Source organism: Babylonia areolata, chromosome 31 (genome assembly GCF_041734735.1).
Source record: "Babylonia areolata isolate BAREFJ2019XMU chromosome 31, ASM4173473v1, whole genome shotgun sequence".
In the NCBI taxonomy this organism is placed as follows: domain Eukaryota; kingdom Metazoa; phylum Mollusca; class Gastropoda; order Neogastropoda; family Buccinidae; genus Babylonia; species Babylonia areolata.
This window is the reverse complement of record NC_134906.1, coordinates 12898158-12913298: the sequence shown is the minus strand read 5'-3', so window position 1 is coordinate 12913298 and position 15141 is coordinate 12898158. Positions and strand designations below refer to the sequence as shown.

Here is a 15141-nt window from a genome sequence, read left to right as displayed (position 1 = left end):
AGCATCATTCAGAAAAGTAAGAGAGAGAGAGAGAGAGAAAAAAAAGCAGACAGAGAGACATGAGGTGAAGTATGTTTACTTAAAAAAAATTATACTCCAATCCTTACTGTTTTTTTCCTTTCTTCTTTTTTTTTTCCTTAAAAAAAAAAAACTTTCAAAATTTGAGGGGAAAAAATTAAAAGAAGACGACAGTGAGATCCACCCACAATAAACCCTTCTGGAGTAATAGATAGACGTAATTAAATTTAAATGAAATTTTGCCCCAAATCCACGCACACACCCCCACTCCTCCACAAAAAAAAAAAAAAAAAAAAAAAAAAGTTGCTCAAGCTCAGCATTAGATGCAACAAGGCATTTATGAAGCGCGTACATTTAACAAGTACACAGTATGTTCTGCCTATAGATGTGCCATTCAAAACTTTTTGTGCTTCGTTTTGACTGAGATTGTGCTCTGCACAATCTGTTTAAGTGCCATGTGTACTGCTACTACTACTACTACAACTTTTTTCTTCTTTTTTTTTTCCCCCAACCTTTAAGTTATTTTCATTCTCATTTACAATGAATTCCAAATGAAGGTGAGAGGAAAAAAACAAGATTTCAGGGGGGTTTTTTTACCTGAAAAAGAAAATACAAGTGACATTGAAAAAAGAAAAAGGGAGAATATACACACACTTTCAACCATTCCAGTAATACAAGCAATATTACTTTTCAAAAGTTTCACTTCAAGGCTGATCAATGACAAGCGAAAAAAACTACTACTTAACTAGTCTGCGTAGTTTAGTGAAAGAACAACTGAGGCAAAACCAAAAAACAAAAAACTCTCTCCCCCTTGACGCTCACATGACAACAAATTTTTAATGCCCCTGTCAAACTGCCTGAATCAAAAACTTATGTACCACTATCCTGCATTCATTTCATTCTCTCTTGCTAAACATTTACACATTTATACACAATGTGCATGTATACATTCAGAAACAAGTGAAAAATTCAAAGGACATTATTTTGAAATATTCTGAAATTAAGCACATGCACTAGACATATTATGCACACACACACACAAACACTCTCTCTCTCTCTCTCTCTCTCTCTCTCTCTCTCTGAGTCTCTCTCTCTCTCTTTATGCACACACACACTCGTATGCACACACACCCATGTGCACACTCTCGCATACATGCAGGCGTGCAACACACACAATATACATAATGCACATCAAATTAAAGAAAAAATTGAAATCTAAATGTTTCTGAACAATCTGACAATTCTTCCATCCTTCAATTCACGTGTTTGTTTTTTTGTCTAAAAGACTGAATAAAACCAACTCCTTAGTTCATGTCATACTCTTCCAAGTCTTAGGTTTTCCTTTCTGTATAGGAACTGAGGATACAAAGAAATCCTGAAGTTATCAATCCTCTAAAACTGCACAAAAGACAAGTAGTGGCTGGTAAGGTAATAAAAGTAACATTTATAATATATATATATAAACAAAATAAATAAATAAAAAAGAAGAAGAACAAATGATGTTAAAGCTCATGACAACATCACCATCTTTAAAATTCATAATGACAAAATATTGTTGAGTTGTTCCCTTCAAACTATTCATCATTTCATGCCACACTATGACTAAAAAAACTGTACTGTTGTTTCACTGCCTTTTGATTGATGGTACTTCGTCATTTATCATTTAATAGTCATGTAGAGCTTGCTAAAAGTCAAATAAAACCTTTCTGAAAATAAAAAATAATAACATTATTAAAACATACATTTATAATCTTCTTTTCTTTTTTTCTTTTTTTTTTTCTTTTTTTCTTTTTTTTCCTTTTCTAAAAATGCTTTGATCCTTTTTTCTTTTATTTTCTATTGTGTCAACTGTCATAATCACTCTTTCCTGTTCACAGTTCAACAAAGGATTTACGCCGCCACAAAAATAAAGTTCTTGAAAATTTGTTTTGCACTGTAATAAATATGTATCTGGACACAGATATTACACTATGCGTAGTTTGCTACTTTAAGGTTTAGTGTCTTTTGTTGTTGTTGTTGTTGTTTTCTCTTCTAAAGTTCTTTGGGGATGTTTTTTTCATCTTTTTAGTCCAAAGGTAATTAACTGACAGAGGGAGAGAAGGGAGGAAGCAGGGTGAGGGTAGTGATGGTGGTGAGAAAAGTGGGAGGGACTCTTTGGTGATTGAGACTTGAATGCAGCTTATATTAAAATACTGGCCACGCCCAAAAGCGGACAGCAGTGAAAACTCAAAACAATGACTAATCTCTGTAGTTCACACTTTTTTGTACATGTATACAGGTATCAGGACGTGTTTTCGTGATGGCCAAAAAATGGGGTGGGAGTGGTGGGGGTGAGGGGTGCTGGGTAGTGGCAGGGGGGTGGGGGGGGAGGGGCTTGGAGGACTGGGGAGGGTCTTGGGGTGGGGAGGGTGTGGGGGGAGGGGTATGGGGGGCGGGGGGGGAAGCGGTGGAAAGTGTCCAAAGACTTCTTTAGTGATCAGTTTTGTTTGCAGACTGGCAGACAATCAGAAAACAGACTGTCAAAGAATCATGTATTTTGAACAGCACCTTAACTTGTACTGTTGTACTTGTAGAACTTTCCATAAGATGCTCATCTACTACACACACAGCTGGTTGTAAATGTAAGGTACTCCATGCACAGTACCACCACGTTTTTATCGTTTCCATGCCAGCTGTTCTTGAAAATTGATGACTTGGCTATAACAGCAATATATATCTGTTACTGTGACATATGGCACAGTCACATGACTGGCAACCATATGGAGCACACTGACTTCTCACTTTACCCCACAATAGATGTCAAGTGTGTGTGTGTGTGTGTGTGTGTGTGTGTGTGTGTGTGTGTGTGTGTGTGTTTGTTAGTATGTGTTTGTGTGTGACGTGTGTGCCTGTGTGTGTCAGTATCTGTGCGACTATGTATCTGTGTGTATATACTGTGCATGTGATGTGTGTGTGCGTGTGCGTGTGCGTGTGTGTGTGTGTGCATGCAACACAAGGTGACTGTCACTCTACTCCAAGTTCCAGATCGCCATGAAAAACATGAAAGAAATAACTGTGCGAAAAGATCAAAGAAACAACTGTGCAACACATCTGATGTCTTACTACCCTGTCAATTTGAAAGAGAAATTTTTGTACGAGACAGTCTGTTCTCTTGTATTGTTCTTAATCAAAATACTGTATTAAAAATGGAGAAGGAAAGTTTCTTAAAGTCCAGGATCGATGACTGGTCACAGCTGACTTAATTTACAAGTCTTATCACCCAACAGCACAGAATGGCCAGAAGAAAACTGAAGAACCACTACTTCTTTTAGGTTACATTATAAAACTCAATTAATGTTCATTTTTTTATGCTCTGACACATATTTCACCAGTAACTCAGTAAGCTGTAGTACGTGTACAGTAGACTTTTCATGGATAATAAGATTAGGACAAAACTAAAGAAAAATGGGTAACAAAGATATAATGACATACTTCACTTTTTATCTTCAGCTTTCACTCGACTTTAAACCATGTAGATGACAGCTCAGACCAAATAAATTGATAGTTTTCAGGACATTCCCTTTCTCACTTTCCTTAAGTAAATGGATTAAAGTATTTTGACCAAAGAAATGTCATAATGTGTCAATCTGTAATATAAATCTATAATAAACTGACCACAAAAAAATACTCTAATCACAGAATCCATAACAGTTCGATCACTGGGTCATGGTTGAGTAGCACAATATTGACCAAACCACAAAAAAAAAGTGCTGAAAAATTACCTTAACAGATGTCAACATACTGTTCAGTGTTCTGAGATTTCATCATAACAATCATTTTTCATCACAATATCATATAAATATGTGTACTCTTACCAATGAACATTTCTACCTATAATCAGTAACTGTGAAGCAAATGATCATTCAACTTATTGCCAGCATTTTAATCTAGTAATCCAATGTTCGACACACATACACACAAATTCTTTTGGACATAAGTTGGGAGGAAAGATCCACAACACATGTCACAGTGTAGTAAACATCACCATAAAATATTAGAATTATGTCTGATCATTTAGTAAAATCAAATTACTTTTTAAAAATAATAATAATGATACTGATATATATATAAAAAAAAACAAACCAGTAATGATAAAAAATAATAATGGTAATCAAAAGAAATATAAATGGCACAGAGGAAAGAGCTAAGAAGTCGGATCCTGCTGTCGCCGCAGCCGTGTCAGTTCTTCCGCCTTGGTGCTGGCGTAATGGTGATACATCATCTTAACCCCCGTCACCACAGACAGCCGCAAGCGAAGGTTGTAGCGGAATGAGTTCTTCTTGTTCTTCACAGCTCGCTTGTAGCGCACCTCCAGGTCTCTGATCTTCTGGTCCAGCAGCACAATCTGCTGGCAGGCTTTCTCGAACTTGGCACGAGCCTCACTCATCTTTTCGTCCAGATGGCTGGGGTCCACGGGAGGAACTGTTGCCATTTTTTTCTCTTTTTTTTTTAAGTTTCAGACACAAAATGAACACACAGGGTGACTAGCTGCCAGTCCAGGTTTGTTTGTTTGTTTTTTTGTTTTTTCTGTTTGCTTTTTTTCTGTTTCTTTCACTGTTTGTTCAGTTTCACAAATTTGACCAACAAGTGTTGCTGGCCTTGGTCAAACAATACTGGTCATCGGCAATAACATAAATAGTGGTTTTAAAAATGACTTGCAATACTGGATTCGTTTTTTTGTTTTCGTGTTTTGTTTTTTCACTGAGTATTTTCCATGAGATTTCCACAAAGGGTAGCCAGAAGGTTCTGGTACATTAAAAGCTTACAGCTTTTTTGGTCCTGTGCACACGTTTTCTGTGAAGGCCCTTTTTATCCAGCTTGCTCCCAAGAATGTAGAACACAACGTCGGAAACCAAATCAGCCCGAGATGTTTCCTCAAACGCCAAGGTGTTGGGAATCCCAACTGAGAAACGCTTTTGTTTCCCTATGACGACTGCTTTGAAATTCACTTCTATCACACAAAAATTAGCGAAGACCGAGGGGTGTTTTGAGACACTTAGTCAGATGCCCACACCCAAAAGGTAATGCGTTGTTTGACACACACACACACCACACAATGACTTGACCTGTTGCTGAGCACGTTCGTTGAGAAGTCCACTTTTCCCGTGACAATGGGGTCAGAAAGGTCACGCAGACAAAACGAGCCAAAGAAACTATTCTGCTTTCCTGGATGAGTCGTAGTTACTACTCACGGCTAAAGGTGACCAACGTCTGTGAAAATGGGTAATTTCTGACCGGCGGCGACCAGTCAATAACCGTATTTCCCCAACCAACGTAACAGAGACGACTGGTGTTTAGTCGCCTCAAAGAAACAGGAAGTGTGAAATGAGAAGATGACAAAGAGACTGCGAGTAGCGTCCCTTATCGGTAAAAACGAAAGTCGGTCGAGCTCGGAGGAAGGTCTTTGTCTTTCTTTGTCTTTTGGACTGCTGTCTTACAAAAAAATAGATACTGTTAGTCTTATCTATAATAACGCCCTCTTTTTACTGATGACTCACAACTTTTTATCCTTAATTGAAATTGTAAAATAAACTTTTTTTTTGTCTGTCACTCGCTCTTATTTCTTTGTCCCCTCGACTGAGCGAGGTCATCGCGAACAAAAAAGTCACATGAGCTGCCCTTAAGCCCTTGAAGATAAATATTTTGTCTTTGTCTTTGTCTTACCTTGCCTTGCCTTTCCATGCCATGCCATGCCTTGCCTTGTCTTTCTCTCCGCCAATATGCGCAAACGAGAGCACGTAACTCGACTCAAGTTGACGATGTGTGTGCACATAAACCTCACAGATATGTGCAGATATATATTTTTCTTTATTGATTTAAAGGAACTTGTCTTGTTACTATTTACACACACACACACACACACACACACACACACACACACACACACACACACACACACACACACACACACTACGCACGCACGCACGCACGCACATGCACACGACAACTTTCTGTGTGTGTAGTGGGGTGTTAAAGAGAAGGTCGACATGTTTCTTCACTGAGGGAGTGCGTGTGCACGCACGTACGGCTCAGTTTTGTACATTTAGCACGGTGGCGGCAGTGTCCGCGTCAGTGTATCCGTGCGTGTGTGCATGCCCACTGAGGTTTGTGAGCGTCTGTAATGGTGTGGCAGTGCGTGTGTGTGTGTGTGTGTGTGTGTGTGTGTGTGTACGTGTGTGTGTTTGTCAGTGTGTGTGTGTGTGGTGTGTAATTGTGTGTGCGTGTGTGTGTCGTGTGTGTGTGTGTGTGTGGTGTGTAATGGTGTGTGCGTGTGTGTGTGTGTGTGTGTGTGTGTGTGTGTACGTGTGTGTGTTTGTCAGTGTGTGTGTGTGGTGTGTAATTGTGTAATTGTGTGTGCGTGTGTGCGTGTGTGTGTGTGTGTGTGGTGTGTAATGGTGTGTGCGTGTGTGTGTGTGTGTGTGTGTGTGTGTGTGGTGTGTAATGGTGTGTGCGTGTGTGTGTATGTGTGTGTGTGTGTGTGTGTGTGTTTGTGTGGTGTGTGTGGTGTGTGTAATGGTGTGTGCGTGTGTGTGTGTGGATGTTTGTGCCGGTATGCGTGTATGGGTGGGTGACGGTATGTCAGTGTGTGTGGGGGTGGATGTGTGTGTGTGTGTGTGTGTGTGTGTGTGTGTGTGTGTGTGTGTGTGTGTGTGTGTGTGTCAGTGTGTGTGTGTGTGTGTGTGTGTGTGTGTCTATCTGTGTGTCGGTGTGTCAGTATGCAGTGCCATACCACGATTGTGTGTATATTTTTGGCCCGGATGGTGATTCAGTGGTGTTTACACACACACACACACACACACACACACACACACACACACTGGCACAGACTGGCCCACAATGAGACATAGAAAGTGAGAGAAATAGTACAACCACCACGCCAGGTATTGAAGAACCGAGCCATAAAACGCAATCACCTTTATTGAAAAAAGTAGTCATCAGTGTAAATGTATTCATGAGTATAAAAGAAATAAAAAGATACGCGCAAATTTCAAAATAACTTTCTTATAAGAATTAAAGCAATAATCTTTGTTAAAAAAAAAAAAAAAAACCAGCTTGGCCGGAAAAATAACACTGAACTATGACACAAGCAGGAGACAAAAAGCGTGGGGTCAAGGTCAGCTGTGGGGGGTGAGGGTCGAGAGACAGCAGAGACCGAGAGAGACAGAGACAGAATATGTAGAACAATGAAGAAATTATGACGCAATGAGTAAAATGAAATAAGGAATTTTTTTTTTTTTAATCGTTTCTACAAACTACAAGCATAATTATGAAAAACACCTGAAATGAAATTAGGAAATGATTAAAAAAAAAAATGTATCCAATGAAACCCATGCCGACTATACATAGTTGTACGTGTGGAAGCTCAAATGAAATGACATACATCATATAAATCGTCTTCTTAAGACTGGAAACGCTACGAGCGTGCGTGCGTGCGTGCGTACGTGTGTGTGTATGTGTGTGTGTGGTGTGTGTGTAAACCGGCGTGCATGACTGACACAGACAGACAAACAGCCCCAGACTCTACTCACGTTCGTGGACACACAGACAGTGGTAACAGAGATGAGCAAGGAGGGGGGGGGGGCGGAAGGGAGGGAGAGAGGGTGCACTGTGCTGACACGCTAGGGGAGAGTAACCATGTGTGATTTTTGTTGGTTTTCTTTTTCGGCTGTTGTTTGTTTTGTTGTTGTTGCTGGCTTTTTGGGTTGTTGTTGTTTTTTTGTTGTTGTTTTTTGTTGTTGTTGTTGTTTTTTGTTTTTTTTAATCCATATCATTGTGACTAGGACCACAAGAAATCGTATCATATCCTAATCATAATGCAATGCCATGTAAAACAGTCCACAACAGAAGACACCGTGATGAAATGTAAAAAGTAACAAACAAACAAAAAAATCAACTGTCCCAACGCAGTATATATCTATATTCAAAACACACAATGAAAAAAAGTTTCTTACATATACTACTGACCCAGATATACTGCCCTAATATTAAATACACATGAAACGTATGTATACATTTCATACCCCTTATACTTCTTTCTTTCTTTTTTATTTTATCTCTCCCTCTCTCTTCATCCCTCTGATCGAATTGTCAGTAGAAACTCGCTTATTCTTGCCCATACAAACTTTTTTTTCAGTTATAGCTTATATCTCAACCGGCTGACCACAGTGGTCATAAAAATGAGGGAAACACTTGAAGAACAAAACACTCTTATATAGTAAAACAACAAACTGTGGTTATTTGAGCACGGAGTGGCTCAGATGTTGAAGCATATGAGTGTTGACGCCGAGGTTGCGCGTCCGCCTAGTAAGCGAAAAAATCTGAACACACTGGTTCGATTCCCACAGTCGTCAGTATTTTCGGTTTCTCCCCCCTTCACTGGGCCTTGGTTGGTGGTCTGGACGCTAGTCATCATTTCGGATGAGACGATGAACCGAGGTCCTATGTGCAGCATCCCCTTAGCGCAGGTAAAAGAACCCAACGGCGACAAAAAAGGCTGTACCTGGCTAAATTTGACTGACTGAGTGGGGAAAAATCCACTTTGATGGGAAAACAAATACACTTGCAGGCAGGGGGGATGGGGGGGGGGGGGAGGTGGCACTGGCTCTCACTGTGTACTGTCGTGTTCTACACGGGAAGAGAAGCCTGAATTTCACTGACGGACGCAAAGAAATCTGTTGTGACAAAGAGTAATACAATACAATACGGTGCAATACAACACAATACCGTGACAACATACAAACAATACAATAGACGATTCATAACTATACTACAAAATTCTTCCAGATAAAGTCTAAGTTCTACTGATATACATCACAACATCGACATTAACTTTGAAAACACTGAATATTATAGATAGACAGATCGCCGAGAGAATGAGAGATCGATAGATAGATAGACGTGTGTGTGTGTGTGTGTGTGTGTGTGTGTGTGTGTGTGTGTGTGTGTGTGTGCGTGCGTGTGTGTGTGTGTGAAACTATTGCAACAACAAAGACTATGCTTTAAAAATATGACATTTACAATCGGTAATAACTCTGCAAGAAACGCAGGCAAGTTCTCATTCCAATGTCTACAACCTCACAGCAGGATCACCTACGCTACGTAGAACGGCCGAGAAAGTATACCGATACCGACTGCGCACACTGCAGAACAAATTAGAAAAATAAATCTTTCCAGAAAAACAACAACAGGTGATTGACTCATGTAGAATTAACAGAAGAGACGACAGAAAAGAATACAACAGAAAAAAAAAAGAGACAATGTGGCTCAAGAGAACTTCATGAATTTTTTTTAAAGACTAGAGTTTCCAGAGAACATGTATATATAGGCTACCATTATGCTTCTCAAACTAATAAAAGAGGTGGGATTATATTTGTAGTACGGGATGAATGGGAGATTATGCTTTTCAGACGGCCAGAACGATTTTCTCGGTTTGTGCATCGAACAGCAGGCAGACATGTGCGTCAACCGTTCATTTCGACATGACCGGCTTCACTGACTGTCCAGCAGTACACACTGCATGATTGAAACAGCTGCATGACTGGCATGATATGATTTCCGACACCAGAATGTTAGAGACACTATCGTGGATACAATGGTCCTCAATACGAACATCATGATGAGAATAAGAAAAAGAAGAAGAAGACATATTATGGAGACTTTCATATTGTTGTACACATAATTATCTATCATCTATTATTCCATCACCAGTTGCCTACTAGACTGACACAAATGTCAAACCTCTCAGTCTTCGTTCCCACCCCCCACACCCGCTTCTCCCTCTTCCCCGTCCTCCTGTGCAAATCAAAAGCCATTTTCTTTGGTTCCCAATCGCCATCTAATCCCAGACTCTTCTGTACGGGTTGTACATCCCATGTCCAATGATGCCCACAGGCTTTTTCCATAAACCGCCTGACACACCTCCATAGCCACCTCCATAGCCACCCGGCCGCCAGTAGCCGCCCCCGTAGCCGCCCCCATAGCCACCATAGTAGCCATAACCCCCTCCGTAGCCTCCCCCGTAGCCACCTCCATAACCTCCTCCGTTGATGACTTTGATGATCTTGTAACCTCCTATGCCGGTGCCTCCCCACCCAGACATCCCGGAGTATTTGTAGGCAGGGATGTAGTAGGAGCTGAAGCCTCCGAAAGAAGATCGCTTGGTGCGTGCCGCGGCCGCGGCGTTTGCGTGGTGGTTCTTGTCCGCTGGAATGGAAAATGGTGATTGTGATCATGATGTAGATATGGGATTACTAAGAACAGCAGCAGCACTGATCAGGAGATGCAGTAGCGCTAGTAGCCTACTAGTACTATAGATCATATGCCAGAAAAAACAGAAAGAAGATTGATGATATGTACTGAGCAGTAGTAGTAGTAGCAATAGCAGTAGCAGCAGCAGCAGCAGCAGTAGTAGTAGTCGTAGTAGTAGGCATAATGAAAAATATCCCGCAATTCAATTAAGCCCAGAATGCAAGGAAGTCTAATGAATTTTCGAACAGCGTGAAAAATAAAGTTATTTTGTGCTCAATCGTCTGCCTTACTCTAAAGGTTATTCTTGGGAATGAGTGAGCGAGCGTGCAAGAAGATGAGAGAGAGAGACAGAGACAGAGACAGACAGAGAGAAACTATGCACGGTTCGCTGATATAAGTATGAACAGATATAATGGACAGAACAGAAAGGTGTGGAGATACAGCCAGACAGTCAGACAGAGTTGTAAGTGAATGAAGCAGTACTTGGAATGGACTGAGTATGGATACACGACATGCATGTGTCAAAAGATACTGAGATTGAGAAACATGCCAACTAACAGACAGACGCTGTGACAAGTAAGTGTCAGTAAATAAATCAGTCAGCCAGTACAGGCAAGCATGAGATACAGCAGGCTTCTGGCTTCAAATATATGAGTAGGTAAACAAACAAACAAATAGCAAGATTGGGAAACCGGAGGGGTTAGGGGTGACAGAGGGGCTGAGGAAAGAGGAAGATGAATCTAAGCATAAGAAGATATATACATATATATATATATATATCAATGGATAATGATAAATCACACACACACACACACACACACACACACACACACAATCTCTATCTTCAGTACAGTACTCTCAGATTTTGTTCCGGGTGGTTTGAGGTGACGTGTTAGCAGTGACTGCTGCATGACGTCTCTCTCTCTCTCTCACACACACACACACACACACACACACACATATCCAATCTATCTCACCCGCACTGACAGATGCGTGACGTAAATCAGCCGTCTGCGTACAGGGCAACAGTAGTGACATCACAGCTCCAACCAGGCACAACCAAGACATATTGCCCGACATCATGGTTGCCGGCTCTTTTTCTCAGTTGCTCTGCTCTGAAAATCTAAGGTTGAAATTTATTATCGATATATTTCAGTATCCGAGTCAATTTCAACCTGACGACTGAGTCTCAGCCTTTCAGAATACCGTTAAAATGATGAGCAGAATTGGAAAAGAAACTTGCAGTCGGAAAATGATGGAGTGAATGAATCAGTGACAACGGAAACACACACGACTGGAAGAGCTGGTGGGTTTTTTTGTTTTTTTTAAATTTTGCTTCTTCTTCTAATTTTCGTTGATTTTTTTTTTCCGTCTCTTGATGTATTCTTTTTCTCGGTTGTTGTTGTTGTTGTTGTTGTTGCTTATTTCTTATCGTTGTCTTCTTCAGTTCATTCCTTCAGTACTTTTCTTCTTTCTTTCCTCGTCTCTTCTTCAGTCAAGTTTTTTTCGTTTCGTTTTTTATTCTACTTTCTCTTCTTCACTCTTCTTCAGTCAAGTTTTTTTCGTTTCGTTTTTTATTCTACTTTCTCTTCTTCACTCTTCTTCAGTCAAGTTTTGTTCGTTTCGGCTTGTTTTTTTTTTCTACTTTTTTCCCTTACCACGAGGCAGATTGTGTTGTTCTTTACGGTTATACTCTATGTTTCTCTCTCTATATAGATATATGTAGGCTGAATGTCTCCGGCAGGCTTTGCCACAGCGTTTGATTATTTCTCAGTTGCCTTTGGGGGGTTTCGGTTTAATCGGCACCATTTTCTCTGTCCTCTCTGTGCCGTTTGTTCAGATGCAGTACCGGTTTGTCACCGGTGTTATATGCGTCGCGGATTTAACAGCAGCGACACAGTCAGTCTGTTTGTGGTCAAGTTGATCTCTCGGCGGACTGGTTATGTCTGCGGCGGCCAGGAAGGAAAACACCGCGGTTATTTTGGTCAAGTTGTGGGATGGGAAGCACGTTTTCGGAGCTTATATACGCTGAAGATAATTAACTCATCCTGGCGGCTCCTCCTCACCCACCCGCCCACCAAAACACTCCGCCCCCCCCCCCCCCCCCCTCCACCCCCCGGGTCCCCCTCCCCCATCTCCCCACCCCCTCCTCCTTTCTTAGTATTGTCCTTCACCTATAGCAGCCTACCTTTAACTAACTTGTGACCTTCAACTCCATACCAGTCTCGTTCGCCAAACGTCCCATCCAAGCTCTGCCCCATGTTCGTTGTTTCTGTCTGTCTGTCTGTCTCTCTCTCTCTCTATTCAGGGCGGGGACTGGGTGTAAAAAACTGCGCACCAATGCTTATCCATTATCCTCGAACCGGCGAAAGAGTCTTGTCTTGTCCGTCCGTTTCTCTGTCTGTCTGTCTCTCTGTTCAACAAACGAGAATATTGTAAAACAGTTTGCTATTTAGGCAACTTGTGTAGGGCATTTTATTTTTGCACTATATTACGTAGTTAGTTATCATTAGTTTAGCAGGTTACTTGTCATTAGTTTGATTTGGTTACTTATTCGATTTGTTTATCATTATTTTACTATGGCACGGTAAATTTTTATTTCATTGTTTTGGAATGTGTTCATTAATCTCCTTCATTATGGGCCATGACCTTTGTTGAATAAACCATCTGCATCCGTATCTCTGTCTGTCTGTCTGTCTGTCTGTCTGTTTGTCTCTCTCTCTCTCTCTCTCTCTCTCTCTCTCTCTCTCTCTCTCTCTCTCTCTGTGTGTGTCTGCGTCTCTCTCTGAGTGTCTTCTCTGTCTCAACCTATCCATCTTTCGTCTGTCTGTCAATCTATCTATCTATGTATCTATCTATCTATGTATCTATCTATTTTTTTCTGTTTCAACCTACCCCTCTTTCCTCACTCGCTCTTCCGCCCACCCCCTACCCCCAAGCCACCCACTCCTCTCCCTCACACACACACACACACACACACACACACACACACACACACACACCACACACACACACACACACACACACACACACACACACACACACACACACACACACACACCACACACACACCACACACACACACACACACACACACACACACACACACACACACCACTGAAAGGACCTTTGCACATAAAAGAGAATACCTGACAGCGGGAAGAAAGTTTGGAGGTCAGAGGAAAGTGCAAGTGAACGGGACTGAGGTAGAGGGGGGAAAGAACTCGGTGGATGAGATGAGCGAGACTTTAGGAGAAACAAGTGGACTGATGAGAATGGTGGACAAAGACATGAAGGAGAAGGAGAAGACTGAAAAGAAGGAGAAGAAGAGTGAGGAGAAGAAGAAGAAGAGTGAGGAGGAGAAGAAGACTGAGAAGAAGAAGACGTAGCAGACTGAGAAGAAGAAGACTGAAAAGAAGTAGGAGAAGGAGAAGAAGACTGAAAAGAAGTAGGAGAAGGAGAAGAAGACTGAAAAGAGGAAGAAGGAGAAGAAGAAGACTGAAAAGAGAAAGAAGGAGAAGACTGAAAAGAAGGAGAAGACTGAGAAGAAGAAGAAGAAAAGAAGGAGAAGACTGAGAAGAAGAAGAAGACCGAGCAGGAGAAGACAGAAGCAGAAGAAGAAGAAACTGAGAAGGAGAAGAAGAAGGAGGAGGAGGAGGAAACTGAGAAGGAGAAGAAGGAGAAAAAGAAGACTGACCAGGAGAAGACTGAGAAGAAGGAGAAGAAGATTGAGGAGAAGAAGAAAAAGGAGAAGACTGAGGAGTAGAAGAAGAAGACTAAAAAGAAGTAGAAGAAGACTGAAAGACAGAAGAAGAGGAATAATGAGAAGAGAAACAAGACTGAGAAGAAGAAGAAAAGTGGGAGTTGGTTAGAAGGAAATGGAGAAGAAGATAGGAACAGATAAAGGAAGGACGAAGAAGATAGAAGAATAGAAGAAGAAGTTGATCATGATTATGGTGAACGTACACAAAGAAAATGAAGAGAAAATACAAGAACAGTATTCTCTCTCTCTCTCTCTCTTGCTCGCTCCCCCACCTCTCTCTCTCTCTCTCTAATCATATGTTCTTGTTGTTTTTTCCACTGATTGCACCATATATTCTTTCATAAATAGTGGTTGTGAAAGGGGGGTTATCATGGAATGATTTCGACATAAAACTATCTTTGTTTAAAATGGACGGATCTGATTCAGACCCAGCCGAGACACAAACCAGCCCTGTTTCAACAAAGATGTGTCTTTGTTTTGTTACTGCCGAAATGCATGCTGATCTGTACACTTCTTTTTATTCGTGAATGAAATAAAACAATAATTAAATGTCTTTGAAATACGTTTGTGAGCCTCACAACTCTCTCTCTCTCTCTCTCTCTCTCTCTCTCTCAGTCTCAATTAATTCAGTCAGTCAATTAATCAAGGATATTGAATTGCATACTGAGTTACAAGCTAGTGTCTTACATTACATCTCTCTCTCTCTCTCTCTCTCTCGCTATCTCTCAATCAGTTTAATCAGTCAGTTAATCACTGACTATATCTTAATGAATTTATTACGGAAATTATGTTGTACAGTTCAGTTACAAAACTAGTGTCTTATATTGCACTGACATGATGGCTTGAATAGAAAATAGCCTCCCTTCCCTGCCCGAGTCTTCCTTCAGTGCATTCAGTTTCTCCAGCCAGTTTTAGAGTCAGTTATGCATGCGTGTGAATGACTGGTGCGAAAGCGCTTTGACTGGATAGTTGTCTCTGCACAAGATTCAGGGCGATATAAATACCATTATTATTAAATCGTATGTCACAAAATAAAAGCGCTGACCAGTATGACCACGACCAATAGCAGCAAT

General features: G+C 41.0%; 2 protein-coding genes across 2 annotated transcripts; both read right to left on the bottom strand.

The window, feature by feature from the left end:
• Window positions 1-2451: 2451 nt before the first annotated feature.
• Window positions 2452-5347, bottom strand: LOC143275999 (uncharacterized). Its single transcript, XM_076580365.1, has one exon. It carries the CDS (start codon window positions 4487-4489, stop codon window positions 4202-4204), a length of 288 nt encoding a protein of 95 aa, XP_076436480.1. The 5' UTR covers window positions 4490-5347; the 3' UTR covers window positions 2452-4201.
• Window positions 5348-8968: 3621 nt separating this feature from the next.
• On the bottom strand, window positions 8969-11607 carry LOC143276292 (uncharacterized). Its single transcript, XM_076580796.1, has 2 exons — window positions 11283-11607; window positions 8969-10260 (listed from the first exon to the last, which is right to left on the bottom strand). The coding sequence occupies exons 1-2, from the start codon at window positions 11386-11388 to the stop codon at window positions 9893-9895; spliced, it is 474 nt and encodes a 157-aa protein (XP_076436911.1). The 5' UTR covers window positions 11389-11607; the 3' UTR covers window positions 8969-9892.
• Window positions 11608-15141: the final 3534 nt, after the last annotated feature.

Bases quoted from the DNA above. Each gene is read 5' to 3' on its own strand.
- LOC143276292 (XM_076580796.1), bottom strand. From the start codon at position 11,388: ATGATGTCGGGCAATATGTCTTGGTTGTGCCTGGTTGGAGCTGTGATG. The intron at 10,261-11,282 runs GTGAGATAGATT...TTTCCATTCCAG, and splicing joins TCACGCATCTGTCAGTGCGG to CGGACAAGAACCACCACGCA.
- LOC143275999 (XM_076580365.1), bottom strand. From the start codon at position 4,489: ATGGCAACAGTTCCTCCCGTGGACCCCAGCCATCTGGACGAAAAGATG.